General features: G+C 38.3%; 1 protein-coding gene across 2 annotated transcripts in view; it reads right to left on the reverse strand.

The window, feature by feature from the left end:
* Positions 1–23,110, reverse strand: part of Vkor (Vitamin-K epoxide reductase) — a 124,926-nt gene that overhangs the window by 73,873 nt on the left and 27,943 nt on the right. For both annotated transcript variants that reach the window (XM_090391638.1, XM_090391639.1), the window contains exon 2: positions 941–1,050. In XM_090391638.1, coding sequence (XP_090247764.1) covers positions 941–1,050 — 110 coding nt within the window. The remainder of the gene's footprint in view (positions 1–940; positions 1,051–23,110) is intronic.

Here is a 23,110-nt window from a genome sequence, read left to right on the forward strand (position 1 = left end):
TCAGCTGTACATACAACAGTGTTGCCAGAATGCAAGTCCATTGCATATTTTTCTCATCTCATAGGCTTAAAATTTCAGGTTTAAATTTAGACTTTTGAAAATGCCATTGTTTTGGCATTGCCAGTTAATTGGGTGACAATTACGAGAAATTTTACTCTATAATGTTCCACTTACCCCATATAATTGTGATGTTTTGAAAAGTTTTTCTCTGGGCACCTTGTTACATGCCTTTTCTAGATCTACACAACTTAAGCAGATAATAAGTATTATGTATAGTCTATTATGGGGAAAGCAATGGTGAACTACCCTGTAAAAATTTCACCAGGAGTACTTTGTGGGTAATGCCTACAAAGTCACTTACGGTCAGGAACGACTGAAAGGGAAAATCAGATCAGATTCTATTATATTATTACCCATATAATAGTAATAATATAACGCAGCACAAATTATTATGCCAGATTACCATGCATGTCTGGTATGTTTCCTTAAATAACTTTGCAGTCCATAATAAACACAGACAGATATAATATGACTATATATATATATATATATATATATATATATATATATATATATATATATATATATATCATGTAAAGACTGTTTCGATGTTGCATTTCATAAATTTTTGCATAACATAAGCTAGGAAAACTTGTGAAGAGGGGAAATGCATAGAATACAGACTTCATGTGATATCACACTTGTTAGCTTTAAGTTTAAATATGTAATGAAATAAAAAAGAAATTTACAGGAAAGCAGATTCTACAAGTTGTTTAAAACTTTTTAGGTTTTAAACAACTTGTTTAAAACTTTTTTTTTTCATTAGTCATCATTAATATAACTAAAGCATATATTAATTTTGAAATGCATATTGAAATAACTTGTTGAAAGTTTGAACAAATTAAATTTAAATAAGGGTTGTCTTAAAATACAGACTTACCAATTAATAATACTAAGGCATAAAAAACCATGCCAAACACACTATTTGGCTGATTTAAAGGAGAGCTACTTCCCACTATATATTCTAAGAGACCAAACCCCTTTCCATATCTAGACAAAGAATTAAGAGCATATATATTTGTTTGTACACATTACTCATAATAAATATTAGGCAAGTTTTTATGAAAAGAATTATCCTAAACACAACATTAAATTCAGTCACATCATAAGATACAGTACAATGCAAAACTTTTGGTCCAATTACTAATAAGATGAATAAGTTCTAGAAAAAAAAAACCGAAAAAACTATAAACATACACATTTTTCTACTAGTGTTAATTATAATGCAAGAAGCAAATATCACAGATTATTACTTTTTCAATAAAAGTATAATAACTGAAACATTTCCTTAACATTAATATTAAAAAAATTTAATGAATGAAAAAAAATAAATAAAAACTTGGGGAAAAAATTTATTTTAAAATACCTAATGTTGGTTGAGTTGTGTTGTATCTCATATCTTTAACTTTTCAAATGAGAGTCATGACAAATTATTTAATATGTCTGTCAGTGTATCTTGAAGCATATCAGCTCAAAAGGTAATAGGTTGCAGGTTTGAATCCCACCACAGGTATAATGTTTATAATAAGTTTAGCTTAATCCTTTATCCAAGTGTAAGCAAACAAAGTTTGCGCCTGAAAGTATCTTCAGGACTGGGGTAAGGTAGTGCAACACCAGGCAACTCATTGCAAAGGTGGAGAAAGCTCTCTCATCACTCCTATCTCAGTATCTCCCATAATGCAAAGCACATCTCCTTACGGATATGTGTAATGCTATGCATTAAGGCAAGGGCCACTACCCATACCGGTTTCGACCTTTATTGAGGTCTCATCAGTGGGAGCCAGGCCCAGTAGTGGAGATACAAAGGCAGAAGCAATGAGAGGTCTTCCCAACCTATAGGAGTTACCAAAGGGTGTGCAACCTTATTATTAAATTACTCCGGATTCAGAGAAAGAGGTTGAGAGTTTATTTTTCACTTGGTTAGACTATAATAAGTTTAGTTTAATCCTTTATCCAAGTATGAGCAAACAAAGTTTGTGCCTGAAAGTATCTTCAGGAATGGGGTAAGGTAGTGCAACACCAGGCAACTCGTTGCAAAGGTGGAGAAAGCTCTCTCATCACTCCTATCTCAGTATCTCCCATAATGCAAAACACATCTCCTTGCGGATATGTGCAATGCTATATCCGCAAGGAGATGTGTTTTGCATTATGGGAGATACTGAGATGGGAGTGATGAGAGAGCTTTCTCCACCTTTGCAACGAGTTGCCTGGTGTTGCACTACCTTACCCCATTCCTGAAGATACTTTCAGGCACAAACTTTGTTTGCTCATACTTGGATAAAGGATTAAACTATACTTATTATAGTCTAACCAAGTGAAAAATAAACTCTCAACAGGTATAATGTTTGCGACTGTCTTCTGATGGTAAATGAATTGTATTGTACAGTGTGCTTAATAGAGTTCTTTGGTATAGAGCAGGGAACGATTATTATTATTAACATTTGACCTCCATGGAGTCAGAGACTCATCGCGGGAGATACTCGCTATTGCATACAATGTTCATCCAACTGAGTCTTAAACTAATTCAATGTGTCCACATCCACAACACACTCAGGCAATGCATTCCACTCACCAACCACCCTCCATGCAAAGAACCTGCTTCTCACTCCTTTGCTCACACCCTCCTTATACAGTTTCTAGCAATGCCTCTTGTTCTACTCCCCTCTCCCATTCTATGCAAAATCTCTTCCATATCTACCTGATAACAACCCCTGACCAGCTTATATGTCTCAATCATATCTCTTCCCCTCCTCCTCTTAACAAGGCTCTGCAACTTACATTCTCTTAATCTGTCCTCATACTCCACATTCCAAAGACCACTGACTCTCTTTGTTAATCTTCTCTGCACTCTTTCCAACATATCCTCGTCACCATGAAAATCCAGCAATCAAATCTGTGCACAATAATCCATATGAAGCCTGATCAAGGCCTTATACAATGGAATCATAACCTCTCTATTTCTGCATGTCAGGGTTCTCCGCATCATTGTCATTATTCGATGTTATGTCTTCACAACTTGTGCAATGTGGCCCCTGAATTTCAGGTCCTTGTCCACCATTATCTAATAAGCCTATCCATGAGTTTTTATTCATTATGCGTTTTATTTATTCATTTATTAATTTAGTCGAAGTATCCTTTTCTCTGTGTGTGTGTGTGTGTGTGTGTGTGTGTACAGAGAGAGAGAGAACAAGACACTTCAACTAAGCCCACTCTAATTGAGTGACAGCTGTTAAGATGGCTTATAAGCTGTAGTATTTATACTGCATTTCTGAGTGATATTAATCAGTTTGTATGATGTAAGACAAAACAATTGAGATCAACTGTGGTCGAAGACACTAAAAGAACTGCTGCATACATAGATTAAAGATACCAAGAAGGTGTGAATTCACTGTGTTGTCCTCACAATTATGGCAACATGTCCTCTAAATTTTAGATCCTTATCCACCACCATCACCCCGAGATCTCTTATTTCCTCCACCTCCAACAATATATCCCCACCAAGAGTAAATTCTACATCCCATCTTTGTTTTCCAAATTTTAAAACCTTAGCAAATTCATGCTGTCCAACAAAAATAATACCATTATTGTCAATGCAATTCTGGATCCTTATTCTCATCAGCCTTTCGAACACTTTAACCACAATATCTGACACACAGATTGGAAGAAATTTTCAAATTTGAAAGTAAACATTTAACATATCGATGAAATGAGGTTTATTACAGTACAGAAAACATTATTTTCTGTTAAGGGATATTGCATCCCATATTGTTTCATAGCTGAATAAGAAACTCGAATAGTTTCATGCCGAATATAGAAACTATATAAAGTTTGGCAATTCCAAGCGTAAGCAAATACCTGGATAGTGCAACAACTGACCTATTTGGTAGTGCAACACTGAGGCAACTCATAGTAAGGGTGGAGCAAGCTCCGATCACTATTCTTGGTATTTACCCATAATGTGAAACCTAGCTCCTAGGAGCTGTATCACTGTTCTACATTATGAGAGAAGGTCACTACCCAGACCGGTTTCAACCTTTATTGAGGTCTCATCAGTGAGTAGGTAGACCAAGTTTATAATACCAAGTTTGTAGCGAACAGAACTAAACATATCCTACTATGAGAATTGCCAAGAAGGTGTCGTAATAAATTACTAATTATATGAAGAGCCAAAGGCTTCAATTCGGTGACATGAACTTATTTAAGTTAAGGGATGTTGCATCCCATATTGTTTCATAGCCGAATAAGAAATTTGAAGAGTTTCATGCCGAATATAGAAACTATATAAAGTTCGGTGATTCCAAGCGTAAGCAAATACCTGGATAGTGCAACAACTGACCCATCTGGTAGTGCAACACTGAGGCAACTCATAGTAAGGGTGGAGATGCAATATCCCTTAACTACCAACTACCAACACTACCAAATGGGTCAGTTGTTGCACTATCCAGGTGCTTGGAATCGCCGAACTTTATATAGTTTCTATATTCGGCATGAAATTCTGAGTTTCTTATTCGGCTATGAAACAATATGGGATGTAATATCCCTTAACTTAAATAAGTTCATGTCGCCAATTGAAGCCTTTGGCTCTTCATATAATTAGTAATTTATTAGGACACCTTCTTGGCAATTCTCATAATAGGATATGCAAGTTCTGTTCGCTACAAACTTGGTATTATAAACTTGGTCTACCTACTCACTGATGAGACCACAATAAAGGTTGAAACCGGTCTGGGTAGTGACCTTCTCTCATAATGTAGAACAGTAATACAGCTCCTAGGAGCTAGGGAGTAAATACTAAGAATAGTGATCGGAGTTTTCTCCACCCTTACTATGAGTTGCCTCAGTGTTGCACTACCAAATGGATCAGTTGTTGCACTATCCAGGTATTTGCTTACACTTGGAATCGCCGAACTTTATATAGTTTCTTATTCAGCTATGAAACAATATGGGATGCAATATCCCTTAACTTAAATAAGTTCATGTTGCCGAATTGAAGCCTTTGGCTCTTCATATAATTAGCATTATTTTCTGTATTGTTTATTACAGTACAGAAAACTGTCATAATTGTTTTCTTCCCAAATATTTACTCTACATAAATCAATACACTATGAACTAAATCAAATGGTTATTTATTTATTTGTGTGGGGTTCCCCTCTTTCCTCTACCATCCCTTAGGACAGGTTGAGCCCTCCTATGTATGTATTTTATGACTGCAGATCTGTGTGTGTGTTCAAAACCTGAGTTTCCAGGTGAAAAATCCCTCTACCTTCGCATGAGAGTGGCTAACTCACCTTTAGTTAAAAGAGACCGGATAAAGGTTCCTCACGTCAAAAATGGGAATCGAACCCAGGTCTTTCCAACCAAAGGGCTTTGTCTATACCAACTGAGCTTAGGAGGCTCCACAATCAAATGGTGAAATCACCAAAATATTATTTCTTCATATGTACACAGTGCCATAAGAAAGTAATGAGACAAAGAAAAATATGTAGTGTAAGTATAACTGTACAAGAGGCAACTATAGATGTACTGAAAGCAATATTTGAAAAATGTTTGGATTGCAATGTTCTTTCATTTAGACATACCCTATTCATGTGTTACTGTCCTGTTAGAAACACAAATGTGAATATCAAGTTTTATATAAAGCTGGAAAGAAACCTACTGAAATAGATGAAATGATACAAACACTTTACTAGGATGAGGCTCAATCTAGAGCATAAAAATTTCAAATGGTTTAATCATTTTCAAGAGGGGGAGACAACAAGTGGATGACAGTTGAAGTGGACAATCAGAAAGAAATTGTAACTCGGAACTGGTGCAAAACCTGTAATTTACTTGCAAGAGACTGTTGACTGACATTTCATGTTATTTATAAATTAAAGATTTATATTTTGTTAATGAGTTTCATGGATAACTGGTTATTAAGGCTAATATGTTAATCTGATATCCTCCGATACGAGCCTATATGCAAGGTTTACTAATGTTTTTTTTTTTAAATTTAAGAGTTTAAACCATTCAGAGTGTGTGAGTGAGGAGAGTAAGTACATAAAAATATACACCCCCCCACACACACACACATGCATACAATAGACTTATTTTTCATATAAAAGTCTAAGTTAACTTGTGAAAGATAAATTTTATTATTCTAAAAAATTACCATTTTCTACACCCATTTCAGGACCTTCATGGCCAAGTAACTTACTTGTCTTTAAAGCCTAATTGATGTTTTGACAGGGAGGTTAATCCTATTTGTATGCCATTGAAAGTTTTTTCACTTGGTTATACTATAAATTAAAGATGCCAAGAAATTATATTCTTGTTTTAATCCTTTATCCAAGTGTAAGCAAATAAAGTTTGTACCTGAAGTATCTTCAGGACTGAGCAACTCATATATAGAGGCCAATGACTTCACATCACTTGCCTCAGTATCCCATAATGCAAAGCACATATCCTTTCAGACATGTATAATGCTATGCATTGTGGGAAGAGTCACTACCCAGACTGGTTTTTGACCTTTATTGAGGTCTCACCAGTGGGAGCCAGACCCTGAAGTGATACCAAGGTTGAAGTAATGCAGAAGTCATATTTCCATATACAAGTAGCCAAAGGTGGGATTAAGACAAGTGATGTGAAGTCACTGACCTATATATTCGAGTTGCCCAGTCCTGAAGATACTTCAGGTGCACACTTTATTTGCTTATACTTGGATAATGGATTAAACCAAGAATATAATTCCTTGGCATCTTTAATTTATACCTATCTGCATGTGTTCTGGCTGGTGTGCCTGTTTAGCAGGATGAAAAACCTGAGCTGGTATATAAGTTCATTTCATATGCTGATAAACATTTTTATTTTCATTATTTAAACTACGAACCTTACCAAAACTAATAGCCAAGTTAACTCTGAGAACAATGCAACCATTTTTTTTAACTTTAAAAAAATTCATCAGTATGAAAAAGCATTAGGAATGATAATTTTTAAAAACAAATGGCATCAAAAAAAAAAAAAAAAGCATGCTCATCACGTGATATTTTCATCTCCAGTCTTGTTATTCCCCCCCCTTTTTTTTTTATCACTTTATTATTATTATTCAGGCCTCCATGGAGTCAAAAGACTCATCACGGGAGATCCTTCCTAAGAAACACCAAGTCTATCATACCACTCCTTAAACTCATTGACCGTTCTCGCTCTCATCACTCTATCAGACAATGCTTTCCATGGATCAACCATCCTCCATGCAAAGAAACCACTCCTCACCCTCTTACTCACAGTTTTCTTTCATAACCTCCAGGGATGGCCCCTTGTCATCACTCCTTCCCGCTGTTCAACCAAGTGAAAGAACTCCCCAGTGTCAACCCTGTAACCACCCTTCGACAATTTGAAAGTCTCAATCATATCACCTCTCCTTCTTCTATCCACCAAACTCTGCAGTCCACATTCCCTCAGCCAATCCTCATAACTAACATTGTACAGTCCTGAAATGTTTGTTATCTGCCTTTGTGCCCTTTCCACAGTTAATTTATCCCCTTCAAATCCTGGAGACCAAATCTGAGAACAATAGTCAGTGTGATCAGAGTCTTATACAACGGAATGATAACTTATCTCTGCAGGTCAGTGCCTTCTCATTATTGCAGCAATCTTGTGTTACCTTCACTACCTTTGCAATATGTCCCCTAAATTTCAGGTTTCTATCAATCATCAACTCCAGATCTCTTGTCTCCGCTGCTTGCTCCAGTATAGCTCCTCCAATAGAGTATGCAGCGTTCCATCGATGTGTCCCAAACCAAAATATCTTACATTTTGCTGCATTAAACCGACACCCCCCATTCATTTGTCCATCTGTCTAGCTTATTCAAATCCTCTTGCATGGGCCTACCACATCTGCACTATTACTAATAACGCTTCCCAGCTTTGCATCATCCACAAACAACCGAATATCCACCTGCAATTCACTGACAATATCATTGATATAAAGGCTAAACAATATAGGTCCCAGTACTGAGCCCTGTGGGACCCCACTTGTAGCCCTCTGCCTCCTTGAAACTGCCCCACCATACACAACTCTCTGATACCTATGATACCTATTGGACAGTCAATCCTGAATTCAGTTGACCAACCTGACATCCAGACCATGTGCTCCAACTTAAATATCAGCTTATCATGTGGCACCCTGTCAAATGTCCAAATATGTTGACACGCTAACATATTCAAGGTTGGTTAGTCCAAGATTTTGGTTATTTGAAGGTCAGATAATTACAGATTATTATGAGACAAAAGAAGTCGGGACTCATTGCGAGAGGGTACTCCACACAATCTATCATCCACATTACTTAATCCTCCATTACTTACAAGTCCTACTATACTTAGATCACTGTATGATTATATTTGTGGCATTGCCAGGATCTGAAGATTTACTGCAGAAGGCTCTGCTAACCATTATTCACACATTGTCTAATGTATGTCATCTTGAACTCGTTCACTGGCAGAGCACTGAGAACTACCTCTGGCAATCTATTTCATTCACTCACCATTGTCCGAGCTAAAGATCTAGTTCTTGTACCTGTTGCTAATCTATACTAATTTCCATGGTTTACCTCTAGTTTTTATACAAGGGTAGTCTGAAAAGTTCTCAGCCTCTACCATAGATGGCAACACTATTGGCAAGATTTTTTTTTTCCCTAAGTTGGTACATCTGTCATAAGCATCCATTTGAAATTATAAGTCATTCTATCAAGTACTTTTGTTTTATACAGCTAACTGAAGCAAAAGTGTTGTCTGTATCCCTTCAAATGGATAAAATTTGAGTATCGTGCGATTATAAAATTCTTTTGTAAAAGAAGGTTTAACGGCAAAAGAAACTCATTCGAAGTTCATAAAAGTTTATGGGCACTCTTCTACTTCGTTTGTGACAATTAAGAAATGGGCTGCCAAGTTAAAACGTGGCCATACCAGCTTTAAAGATGATCCACGTGAAGGACATCCAAAAAGTGTAACAACACCAAAAATCATTGATCGAGTGCATGATATGGTATTGGATGACTGGTGAGTCAAAGTGCATGAAATTGCTGAGACTACAGGCATTTCAAAAGAATGTGCAGGATATATTTTGCATGAAGAATGGCAAATGAAAAAGCTTTGCACAAGATGGGTGCCGTGCTTGCTCACAGCAGATCAAAAAACACTCGCATGGAAATCTCTGAACAGTGCTTGGAGCATTTTAGCAAGAATAAAACTGATTTTGTGCATCGATTTATTACTATGGATGAGACTTGGATTCACCATTACACACCAGAATCCAAACAGTGGACAGAAGCTGGTTGTTCAGCACCAAAGAAGACAGTCTGTTCCATCAGCAGGAAGGGTCATGGCATTGGTGTTTTGGGATGCTAAAGGCATTTTGTTTATTAATTATCTTGAAAAGGGTAAAACAATAACCGGGAAATATTATTCTGATCTTTTAAGAGACTAGACGAAAAAAATTCGTGACAAAAGACCTGGTTTGCAGAAGAAAAAAATCACCTTTTATCAGGACAATATACTTGCCTACAAAGGTATTTTGACAATGGGAAAATTAAGGGATCTGCATTATGAATAGCTGGATTATCTCTTCCCAAAACTAAAACTCTTCCTCGCTGATCAATGTTTTTCTTTGAATCAAGAGGTGATTGCAGCTGTGGAGGAATATTTTTCAGATCTTACTGAGAATCACTACAGAGATGTGGCACTGGAGCATTACTGGAATAAATGTATTAGTCTTAAAGGAGATTATGTTGAAAAAAAAAAAAAAACATTTTGAAATTATAAATTTGTTTTTTCATTGTTAGGCCGAGAACTTTTCAGATCACCCTTGTACATTTGCTAATCTATACTAATTTAAATGGTTTACCCCTTGTTCACCTTGCTTTCATCTATTGAAACATTTTTTAATAACATAGAACCTATTTAGTAACTTATGTTCTATCATATCCTCTTTTCTGCCTATCAACCAAAGTTTAAATACTACATGCTTATATCTGTGTGTTCTTTTAACATCCAAGTAATCATTTGAACAATTTTAGTTGTTCACACAAATTTTTCTTTCCTAAATTAGCCTCCTTGTGGAATGACACCATCTTATCCTCCTTCCAATCCTTTTGTGCACCTTTCCCATAGCTAGACTCTCATTGAAAAGCCAAGTCAACAGATCTGTCGGTTCTTTAGCATATTCTTTCAAAACACGTGGAAAAATCCCACCCAGTTACACTGCTTTTTTGGCATTCAGAGTATTTAGTGTTTGAAACACACTCTCCTCATGTATTTCTAAACCTTGAACCCTCCTCCATTCCTTTAGTAACAAAACTTACACTTACAGGATGAAAAAGCCAAATCAGTGATCATTAAACAACTCCACTATCTTTTGCATCACTCGCTTTTTCTCATCTTCGTCTCACAATGTCATTCTTCGATAGTCGTTTCTTCTCCAACTGGCCACATAGTGAAAGAATTCCTTTTGGATTTTCATCGGATCTTCGGGCTGATCTCTTCTCATATTCCTGGCCTGAGTCATATACTGATTATGCATGTTTTCCTTATACTTCTTCCATAACCTCTTTTTTTTTATCTGCAGTTCCAGTTCAATATCATTTCTCATACGCTTTGCACCAAATCATGTTCACTTTTTACACACCTGGTCACTACTGCCAATAAATATTTCTTCACTAGCTCCCATGCACTGTGAATGTCTCTTCCTTCTAGTTCTTCTATTCATAGAACTGTCCCAAGCTGATTTCTAAGAGTATTATAATCACCTGTCTTATAATTTCCTTCACGTCTGTTCATCCTCCAAGGCAGGACCACATGGTCAATCTCCAACCAGAAGTTATGAACAAATCCAAAACTCTTGAACCATGTGTTCCTTTTACTGCATGTTGCTGAAGATATTTATCATTCTGGAAATTCCATCCCATTGTTATTACATGCTGTTTCCTCTTCCCAGTTTATAGTGCTGTAGTGAAAATCTCCCATAATGATCACTCGTTTTGCACTTGATGCACTCAACTGACTGCCTATATATCTCCTACTAAACAAAAACATGTACTAACCACAGTAATGAATATTTATGAAATATTCATAAATATTTCATCCCGAGTATCTTGGGACATCATCAGTACAGTAGTTCAAACAATACTAGGAATAACATATAGTTAGGGCGCATGATTACAATGGAATCTCAATATGCTTGTAGTAACGTGTTAAAGAAGTAAATTAAATATAAATGAAAAAAAAAAAAATATATATATATATATATATAAAGATTATTTTACACAATTTTGTATGACAATTTCCTATACTTTAGAAATAGTAAGAACATCGTTGCGGTTTAAATTTGGTCTGTGTAGTAGGGCTTCAGCACTTTCTTTATATAAATGTTCATATTTATATAAAGATCTGTGTAAAAGTTTCGACTTCTCCCAATGGATCCTATGGTTTGGATTTTCAACTCCTTGTTGGGAGAGACCAGATTTCTGCAGTTTGAAAAGACGAATGTGGTCTTGATGTTCCAAGATGCATTTCTGAATTGACCTACCTGTCTGACCAAAGTAAGACAATTTGCAGGAGCATGGGATCTTATAAACACCAGGTAACATCAGAGGTGAGAGTTTGTCCTTAGGAGAAGGTAACAAGTTATAGATTTGGTTGATAGGTTTGTAAGTAGTGGCAAAATTGTATTTCTTCATAATTTTTGAAAGACGTTTGAAGATGCCTTTAACGTAAGGTATGGGAATCTATGGACTTCTTGTCTGGGTTGATGTGTGGGAAGGTGACTGATGATTTTTTGAGTTTTAAGATTAAGAATTGTGAACGTAGCCACCTGAAAATGTAGGCTTGCGATAGACAGATGTGGCAATGGAACCGTTTTCTTTTCTTTGAATGTGTAAATCCAGAAAGGAGATACCCTGTGGAGATTCTTTTTCTAGCGTAAAGTTGATGCGAGGGTGGAGGGGGTTTATTTTATCTAGAAACAGTTGTAATTCCTGTTCGGGATGATCCCAAATTGCAAATACGTTGTCGACATATCGTAACCAAATTTTTGGTTTGGGTTCAAAAGTGAATATTTTTTCTTCATCACTTGCTTCCAGAGCATACAAATTCTGCTCCTCTGAAGATTCTCTAAACCAAGAACTAGAAATAATCAAAAATACAGCTATACTAAATGGATATAATCTTAAAACAACTCAAAAAATCATCAGTCACCTTCCCACACACACATCAACTCAGACAAGAAGAAGTCCATAGGATTCTCATACCTTACGTCAAAGGCATCTCCTCCAAACGTCTTTCAAAAATTATGAAGAAATACAATTTTGCCACTACTTACAAACCTATCGACCAAATCTATAACTTGTTACCTTCTCCTAAGGACAAATTCTCACCTCTGATGTTACCTGGTGTTTATAAGATCCAATTCTCCTGCAAATTGTCTTACTTTGGCTTTGGTCAGACAGGTAGGTCTGTTCAGAAACGCGTCTCGGAACATCAAGACCACATTCGTCTTTTCAAACCGCAGAAATCTGGTCTCTCCCAACAAGGAGTTGAAAATCCAAACCATAGGATCCATTGGGAGAAGTCGAAACTTTTACACAGATCTTTATATAAATATGAACGTTTACATAAAGAAAGTGCTGAAGCCCTACTACACAGACCAAATTTAAACGGGAACAATGTTCTTACTATTCCTAAAGTATGGGAAATTGTCATACAAAATTGTGTAAAATAATCTTTATATATATATATAATTTTTTTTTTTTCAGTTATATTTAATATACTTCTATAACACAGTACTGCGCACGCATATTGAGATTCCATTGTAATAATGTGCCCTAACTGTATGTTATTCCTAATATTGTTTGAACTACTGTACTGATGATGTCCCAAGATACTTGGGATGAAATATTTACAAATTAAATAGTCATTACTGTGGTTAGTATGCGTGTGTGTGTTTTTTTAGTGATGAATTCACCACAGGTTTCGTTATTTAAAAAAAAAGCATATCTCCTGATCTTCATCCTCTGTGCTCCCTAGCTTGCAGCAACAGCCCACTAATGTCTTTTCCAACCCATCTTCACCTAGCAATACTCCACCACTTGTCTGCCTTTCCTATCCTGCCAAAATATGCTACACCCTGCTACTTCCACTCCTGTCTGCATATCATCTTCTATCAATCATATTTCACTGATTCCAGTAATCTCTGGACAGGCTAGGGCTATCAATGCCATCAATTCTTCTAGTTTGTTTCTAATACTCCTGGCATTAATGTAAAAAAACATCAGTGCATTGTAAGTGTTTTTATTCCTATTATTATTTCCTCTAGACTCCATTGGACTCTGTATTATACCATACATTTCCCCCTCTTTCAAGTGAGTATATCTGCAACCTTGACAACTCCTTGCACTACCACTCACTTGCCCAGAGTGAACAACTTCTCTTTGGATGCCTTCTTTATTCAAATGCAGTCTGTCTCTTGCATACAGCTCTCTTCTGTCTTCAAATGCCCTGTGGGCATCTACATAATCCAATTTTCTTGACACACTCTCACAATTATTCATTACTGATGCTCTCCTCCTCAACTCTGCATTATTGATACCTGGGTAACACGCTCACTATCTTCTCTGTTACACTCTTCTGCTATACAACCTTATGCAGTAACTGCAGATCTCTTGCCACCTGATTCATACTGCCTCTCATTTGTACTCACCATCAAAATCATCTCATCTACCCTTAACTTTGCTTTTTGGCCATAGTCACCCTTTCTAATGTTCCTCCAGACAAGCACTCTCTGGAATTCTATTTTGCATTACACAAATCATCAAATCTCTATACATCACAACTCTGTTCCATTCCTTCCTTGTTCGCTTGATTCCCTCTCTCTATCTCTCTCCTTGCATTCCACTTACCTGCCTTCTTGTCATCTCTCCATTCATTCTGCACTATCTTGGCTTTCTCTCATTTCCTCTCTTTTCCTGGTTCTCTCTTGCCTACTGTGGTGACTAATGTGTGGAGGTAGTTGACTTCCTGGTGATGGTACTGGCTCCTTTTGTTTTCTTATTCTTTGTCTATGTTTTTCTTCCTATATTCTTTGTTCTACTTCTCCTGAGTCTTTATTACTATCCTATCCTGTCTTTCAGATCACCATCACACTGGCTGCTGCGTGCATGGATGTTTGGAAAGGGGGGGGGGGAATCCTGGTATTCTCACACTACTTTGGCAAGACAAACTGTCCTAGTTGTGCTGGCAGGATGTGGCTTGCCTGCAAGGGTCAGTGTATAGTGCCCATATTGAGTTTGAGATAGCCTTGGCTTTCCACTCTTAAGTGCAGTCATTGCTTGCTGGAGAGTATTCATTTGTGGCTCCATTTATCAGGGCCTTCAACAAGCCCCAACCAGGTATAAAAGCAATACAGTCATCAACAGAAAAGCAAAGAAAGAAACAAACAAAAAAAACATCAAAAGCTACACCACTGTTCCTAATAATACACCGAACAAGTGAACATCCAGTTGGAAGAATGTCACCTTTTTCATTCAGAATGGAAAGGTTGGCAGGATCTCTAAAATGTGTAAAGAAACTGCATTCAGGAGATGTGTATCAGAGCAACTACTCCATGTAGTATTTATTGGGAGAATACCAATTACAGTTATCCTCCACAACACTAAACTTATCTAGTATCTAATTCTCAAAAAAATAAAAAAATCCGAGACTAATCAAAAAACCTCTCGACATAAGAAAGCCAGATGTTACACCGAAAAGAAATAATGGAAACATTCTTACAGTGGAATTGTCTTGGTTTCCAACAAAGCATGGACAACATCAGGGCTCTCTTGCAGAAGTATAAACTAATGTGCTTCTGCTTGCTAGAGACATGCCTGAAGCTGAGTGATAATTTAGCTCTCCATAATGTTACTATCATTTTGTAAGGACAGGTATAGGGGCTGGACCTGCCAGCAGAGGAAGCCATCCTTATGGACAGCAATATCCCCTTCCAACAAATCCAAATCCAAATTAACACCAGTGTAGGAGCAGATGATCTCAGACTTTCAGTTGGCAATATAATAATAGTATGCTGCTGCATACCTCAGATATTTTTCAAGATGACCTTGATGATGTCATATTGCAAATACCATCCACTTTACTTTTAATGTGGGATTGAAACAGACACAGCAACGTGGGATAGTGCATGAACAAACATCAGAGGAAGAGTTGTTGAATGTATGCTTGGTGACAATCTCTCCCTCTTAAACACAGGAAGTAGCACCTCCAAAACTGTTTGCTCACCCTCCCTTTTCCCACTGTTTATGTGGGAAAGAAACTGATGACAACCTATTTGGGAGCAATAACTTTCCTGTGATATCCACTTTTCTGCATGGGCAATCATGTACCACATCAAAGATGTTACAGTAGAAAATTTAGCAAGTTGACTGGTCTACCTTTTCCTCATTAGCTAAATTCGATTCTGTGGCAGTCAGCTCATCTCCTATCAGCAAGGCAGTGAAGCATGTAACGGAGTGTATTATACTGTAATTTTAATGTAAACAGAGTGTATTATTGCAGCCAAAACCACAATTCCTAAAACATCTGTTTGGTTCACATATTTTCCTGAATCTTGATGGAATTCCTATGCATCCAAAGAAGCCCAGAAGAAAGCATGGGGGTATTTAACACAGATACACCTGCTTGGAAAAAGAAGTCAACAGACATCACCATCAGCAAGATGCATCATGGGATGTACTGAGTCACATGTTTGTGGTTGGTATAAATTGGAGGAATATGATGCTCCCAATTCAGTCCAACTGTGACCGGGTGAAATGGCTGCAGGAAGGGAACTGACAGAGTTTGAAAGAGGCATTGTGATAGGATGACAAGGTGCAGTTGTATTTGTTCAGCAAACTGTTGACAAATTGGGCCATCCCATGTCAGTGATACCATACTGAGATGGACATGCAGGGAGTCAACTGCAAGTGCTACCTGCAGTGGACAGCCCACCACACTCAGTGAATGTGACCGAAGGATAATGCGTTAAAACTGCCATTTGTCGGTTGTCACGTTGAATGCAAAGTTCAGGGCATCAAATGAAACATGAATCTGTACAGAACTTTCAGAACTGAGGTTCACAACATGGGTTTCCACCATGTGGAAATATGCAATATAGACCACAATATGCAAGCTCCACATTACCCAAGCCAACATGCAGCATTATCTTCAGTGGTGCAGTGAATGTGTACAGTGTCCGGTGAACATCTATTACCAAGATGTATAACCCCAACTATGAAATTCGGAGTGGCGGTGTGATGATATGGTCCTGTTTTTCCTTGAACCTGTGTTTGTGGTGCCACGAACATAGAATTCTGATATCTGAACATTCTGGACATTGCAATTCTTCCTACTTTGTGGTGTATCTACAAACTGACCATTGCCTCTTTCAGCAAGACAGTGCACCATGTCACAAGGCTGCTGCTGTACCTGCATGGTTTGTGGACATGAATGTCACCACACACTTTACTAGTCTCCACAGAGCCTTGATCTCAATCCTATTGAACATTTGGGATGAATTGGAGTGTTGGGTGAGGTCAATGGATGTCCACCACGCAACAGTCCAGGACGTCATTGTGTGACTACAGGAAGAATGTTCCAAAATTTCCATTGATCACTATCATATGCTTGTGGAAAGTTTGTCCTGTATGATTGCTGCAATGGAAGTGTCTTTGCAATGAAAGGGATGCCATGGTTGTTTGTTTCTTACACTATGGTGTTGTCTGTTGACTTCTTTCCAAGCAGTGCACCTCACAACAGCAAACCTAACTGCTTTCAACGTGTTTGAACCTGAGCAAGATATATCTGTTGTTGAAAGCAGAAGGAATCCTGTATTCAGTATACTTCTTCTCTATCAAGATGCAAAGAAGTATGGGAAAAAAAATCCAGAAAATGAAAGGCACCCACAACTCTTTATCCTAGAACATAATGACTGCACAGTAGCTAACACACTCAGAGAGACTTGTGCAGAAACATTGGTAACATCTTATCTCCTCCAAGTTTCTTTTCGCAAAAAAAGCAAAGCAGAAAAACAACAAATTCAGTTTACTTTGAACAGCACCAAAGAAGAAATGAAAGCTGCTTTGCTTAAATGCCATCCAATTACTGTTGGGCCAGATAATATCCATTACGAGATGATAAAACAAACCAGCGTACATACAGCTGTTGCCTTATACAACAGAATTTTGTATGAGAGCATTATTGCTTTCCTAAGCCAGGAAAATATCCAAAATCTCCAAATAACTTCCATCTGATTTGTTATGGACAGCTGCTTATGTATGATTTTGAAAAAAATCGTGCTTTTTTTTTGTTCTCTCCAATCAAGCTCAACTCGATAACAGAACAGCTTCCTCTAACTTGGATAACTTCTTCCATCCTATAATGTGAGAGTATAATAAATTTAGTTTAATCCTTTATCCAAGTGTGAGCAAACAAAGTTTGCGCCTGAAAGTATCTTCAGGACTGGGTTAAGGTGGTACACACCAGGGCAACTCGTTGCAAAGGTGGAGCAAGCTACCAACACTCCTATCCTAGTATCTCCTATAATGCAAAACACGTTTAAGGTGTGTACCACCTTAACCCAGTCCTGAAGATACTTTCAGGCGCAAACTTTGTTTGCTCACACTTGGATAAAGGATTAAACTAAATTTATTATACTCTAACCAAGTGGAAAATAAACTTTCAACATCTTTCTCTAAATCCAGAGTAATTTATTAAAAAAGGGTGGCACACCAATTGGCAATTCCTATAGGTGGAGATGACCTGCAAATGCTTCTGCCTGATATCTCGACTTGGGCCTGGCTCCCACTGAAGAGACCTCAATAAAGGTCGAAACCGGTCTGGGTAGTGGCCCTTCCCTTAATGCATAACAATAGACATATCCGCAAGGAGATGTGTTTTGCATTATAGGAGATACTAGGATAGGAGTGTTGGTAGCTTGCTCCACCTTTACAACGAGTTGCCCTGGTGTGTACCACCTTAACCCAGTCCTGAAGATACTTTCAGGCGCAAACTTTGTTTGCTCACACTTGGATAAAGGATTAAACTAAATTTATTATACTCTAACCAAGTGGAAAATAAACTTTCAACATCTTTCTCTAAATCCAGAGTAATTTATTAAAAAAGGGTGGCACACCAATTGGCAATTCCTATAGGTGGAGATGACCTGCAAATGCTTCTGCCTGATATCTCGACTTGGGCCTGGCTCCCACTGAAGAGACCTCAATAAAGGTCGAAACCGGTCTGGGTAGTGGCCCTTCCCTTAATGCATAACAATAGACATATCCGCAAGGAGATGTGTTTTGCATTATAGGAGATATAGGAGATACTAGGATAGGAGTGTTGGTAGCTTGCTCCACCTTTGCAACGAGTTGCCCTGGTGTGTACCACCTTAACCCAGTCCTGAAGATACTTTCAGGCGCAAACTTTGTTTGCTCACACTTGGATAAAGGATTAAACTAAATTTATTATACTCTAACCAAGTGGAAAATAAACTTTCAACTTCAATATAATGTGAGAGGACAGCTGCAACAAGCCATTGAATAACTCTCAAAATGGTTGCTTGCAAATGGTTCAGATTTTTCAGCAGAAGACAGTTTGTTTGCACTTTTGTCACAGATATGGTCTTCATTCTGACTCAGAACTCCAGTTAAGACATTCATTCTAGTTGCACCAAAAGCCAAGTTCTCAGGACTCGTGTTTGAGAGCAAACTCTGTTTCCTCCTTCACATGTGTCAGTTACAATACAAGTGGCATAAAATAGTGAACGTTCTTTGCACCTTTTGGGGTGCTGACAGAATTTTCTTTACTTCATTTGTATAGGGTATTGATAAGATCAAAACTTGATTATGAGGTCCCAAGTCCATGCTTCTGCTAGAGAGAGTACACTGCAATAACTAGACCTATTCACTATCAAGCCATCAGAATTGCAACTGATGTACACACATGGACAAAGAAATTAGCGCACCAAGAAGGAAACATAGGATTCAACTGAAGTTTTATTGGTGTAATGATACAGGTGAGTGATGCACATGATGGCAAACACAGAGTTGAAGGACAATTACAAAGGGATCTATGGTATGCAATCCAGTCATCATCAATAATGCATTGCACTGCCTCGTTCAGCATTATATGCTGCAATATGGTCCAGCATGGTGGTGAACAGATGCCTGATGTTGTCCTGCTGTAGACCGACCCACATGTGTTGGACGCTGTGCTCCAAATCCCGGATATTGCGGCACGGTGGGAGCTGGCATTTCAGCTGCTCCCAAACATGCTCGATAGGGGACAAGTCCAGGGAGCAGGCAGGCCATGGAAGTGTCTGTACATGACGTAGGCAGGCCTGGGCAACCTGAGCTGTGTGCAGACGGGCATTATCCTGCTGGTATAGCGCTCCTGGTATCCCGGCCAGGAATGGGAGAACGTGGGGCCGTAGGATGTCGTACTATGAGGGGTGATCAGCTATCATAGGCTATGGCTCCCCAGACCATAATGCCTGCAGTGCGGGAGGTGTGGTGCTCGATAGTGAGGTCGGGATTGTGTCCTTGACCAGGGGTCCTCCACACCCGGACACGATGATCATCTGTCCCCAAGACGAAGTGGCACTCATCGCTAAAGACCACACATCGCCAGTCTGTGGCGTTCCACATCACTCACGCCTGGCACCACTGCAAACGGAGTCGGCGATGTTGCAGTGTTAATGGGAGCACACGTAAGGGGCACTGGGATCGTAGATTCGCCTCCGCAAGGCATCGGGAAATGGTTCGTGGGCACACAGGAGCCCCTACATCTGCCTGTATAGTGGACCAGGTCACCGTGGGATCCCTCTGTGCTTGCTGCACGATCCGTCGATCCTCTCTAGCATTGGTCCTCCTGATCCGACCAGTGCCGCTCTGCCATGTGGCAGTGCTGGAACGTGTCCATAGCTCCCAATACTGCCGGATGGTATGATCATAACGGTTCGTGTGCACACCTATATGGTGTGCCGACCACCCTCCGGTTTTCAAGCCGATGATCATGCCTCTGTCAAAGTCCGTAAGTTGGGAGCTATGGACTTCTCTGGCATCTACCCGGCATTATTGTCACTCTGTACTCTAGCTTGCATTGGCCAGTGCTTTTCGCTTTAATCAGCTATAGACTACATGCCAGCTTTATAAGGGTGCCGGTTCATGCTTGTAGCACCACTGCAGGGTGTGTGGGCATGCACAATCATACTAAACTTGGATCATTTGCATACCACCCAGTACTCTAGCTATTTGCTTAGTTTTACCATTGTACCATGTTTTCTTCCAGGTGCGCTAATTTCTTTGTCCATGTGTGTATTTTGAACATCACCAATTTCTAGTCTGTATGTCAAAGCAAATGAACCATCTTTATTGATTCAGTATCAACTGTGTCTCTGTTATGTATAATAAAAATAAAATCCCTGTCAGACAACCCTGTGTGGCCAAATACTTTTTGTCCACAATGGGAGAATTTCTACTACAACATTCCGACAAGCCCATAAAACCTGTTTGGTTTGTAAGTAAAAACTTTCTTAAAATGCCACTAAACACATTTTCACCCTGGCAATCATATACATCAGCATGCAGCTTTTCTTTCAACAGACAATTTAAATTTTCCACCTCTCCTATCATCTACCAGCAGTTGTTTGATGTTCGTAGAATTGAATACACTGATTTTGTGCCTGTCTACTTGGATGACTCAAAATCAGACTACCTAGTCGGATCCCTGCCATCTTTCCAGCTAGCATTATATCTGCAAATCCCTCTATAGTGTATCAACTTTACAGCCAAGCTGTATGCAATAGAACATGCACTAAAATACATCAGATTGCATTGCTACCAGATGTGCATACTATATTCAGATTAAAATATTGTTATTACTTTACACCTCCAGGGAGTCCAAAGACTCATCGAGGGAGGGCATCTACTCTACAAATCTATCTCCACCATCCACAATTCACCAACTACAATGAACCACAACTACATCAATGCCATCTACCCACCCACCACTACCACTAGTATTTTCAAAGACAATCGCAAACATCCACGGTCTAATTCGAATCCGCAACCTTTTGGCTGGAGAGTGGATGCGCTAACAACTCGGCCAACCAGGCTGTCATTCACATGATTCACAAAATTCTTCAGGCAATGAAAAGTCTAGAACTACAAAAACATCCAGTGTTTCTCTGAAATCCAACACCTCCTTCAATTATTGAAGCAACACTTAGATGCATGCTTCTGTTGGATTCCATGCCTTGTTGGGATCAAGGGAAACGAGGCTTCACATACTGCAGCAAGGTCAACTCATTTCTCAAATATTCACTCTCTGTCTGTACCATACACTGATTACAGGCAGATTATCAGACATGCACTACTATCCCAGTGACAGTTGTCTTGAAATAGAGTGACTAACAATAAGCTCTACAAAATTAAGTCTGAAATTAAATTATGACAGTCTAGCAACGCATAGTCATCTCAAACTGTTTAGCTGTTTTCTGTTGAGGGTTGATAATATTTTAATCGATTGTCCTCATTTTATGAATGAGTGCACTGATTATTTTAGCTGTATTTATAATCTCACTGAACTGTATACACTCAGACAGATTTCCTTTGTTTAAATTTTTATGGACAGTTAATATCTTTTACATTATATAGATCATTTATGCTATTCTTATTTATACAGTCATTTCTTGTATATACCATTTTTATACCTTGTTTTATTATTTTATTTTTTTGATCATTGTACACCTGTTTTTATAATATACTTGATTCTGTACAAGTTTCTTTTGAAAAATATATTTATATACATTTTTATCTAGATCCATTTTTGTTGTCGTATCTTACCATTTTTTAACTTGTATACTACTGTGACAGCTTTCTAGTTCAGTATGACCATGGTGCCCTTCTGGAATAAAACACAAACAGTTGCCCAGTTCTCCCATTCTCTCTTTCTCCAAGCATCCTACTTTCACTGACCATTAACTTACCCAATCATCACCATTATTTGAATGTACTACACTTCATGTTATCTTTCTTTCTACGTGAAATTTGGCATTCATTTGCCCCAGCCTTGATCATACTACTCATCTTTCTCATGTAATATCATAAACATCATAAACTTGGGGAAGTTTTATGGAGGGAGGAATTGGAAGGACAGGATATCATTAGTGCTTGGGAAATTGTGAAGGAATATTTGTTAGCAGCAACAGTAAACTGTATTCCACAAGTGAAGAAGAGGACACAATTTAGAGTAAAGTGGATAGCAAACAATATTAAACAGGAACTGCATGTGAAAAAGAGGCTATGGAAGAGATATAAGGAGACAGGTGAAGAGAAGATGCATGCCAGGAGAGTGACTAGTATGGTAAGGAAGGCGAAACTGGAATATGAGAAGAGACTGGCTCTAAGATTCAAAGAAAATCCTAGGGAATTTTTTTAGCTATGTGGCCAGTAGGAGAAGAAATGACTGTGAAAGAATGATATTGTCGGATAAAAATGGGAATAGACTGACTGATGCAGAGGACATAGTGGAATTGTTCAATGAACACTTTATTGGAGTATTTCATCCTGGAGGAGTAAATTTTAATACTAGAGGGATAGGGCAGGTTTGAGGTTTAGAGGTGCAGGAGGAGAGAGTATGTTCCAAATACTGAGTACTCTGGATGTCAGTAAAGCTGTGAGACTGGATGGTATTTCACCATGAGTTTTGAGAGAATGTCTAAACAACTGACAGCTCCATTGATCTGGCTATTCAATAAAAGTCTGGCTGCGGGAAAGGTACCAGGGGATGGAAGGAGGGTAAGATAGTGCCGCTGCATAAGGGCAGTAGAAGACTGAAAGTGTCTAATTATAGGCCTGTTTGTGTGTCATCAGTAGTTGTTAAGGTCTTGGAGAAATTAGTGAGGGACTATATACAGCATTCAGCAGATGAGGGTAACGTTATCTGTGAGAATCAACATGGATTTGTTAAGGTGCGCTCTTGCTTTAGT

This window comes from Typopeltis vanoorti, chromosome 4 (assembly GCF_054136105.1).
Source record: "Typopeltis vanoorti isolate ZY-2024b chromosome 4, IOZ_Tvanoo_1.0, whole genome shotgun sequence".
NCBI classification, from domain to species: Eukaryota; Metazoa; Arthropoda; class Arachnida; order Uropygi; family Thelyphonidae; genus Typopeltis; species Typopeltis vanoorti.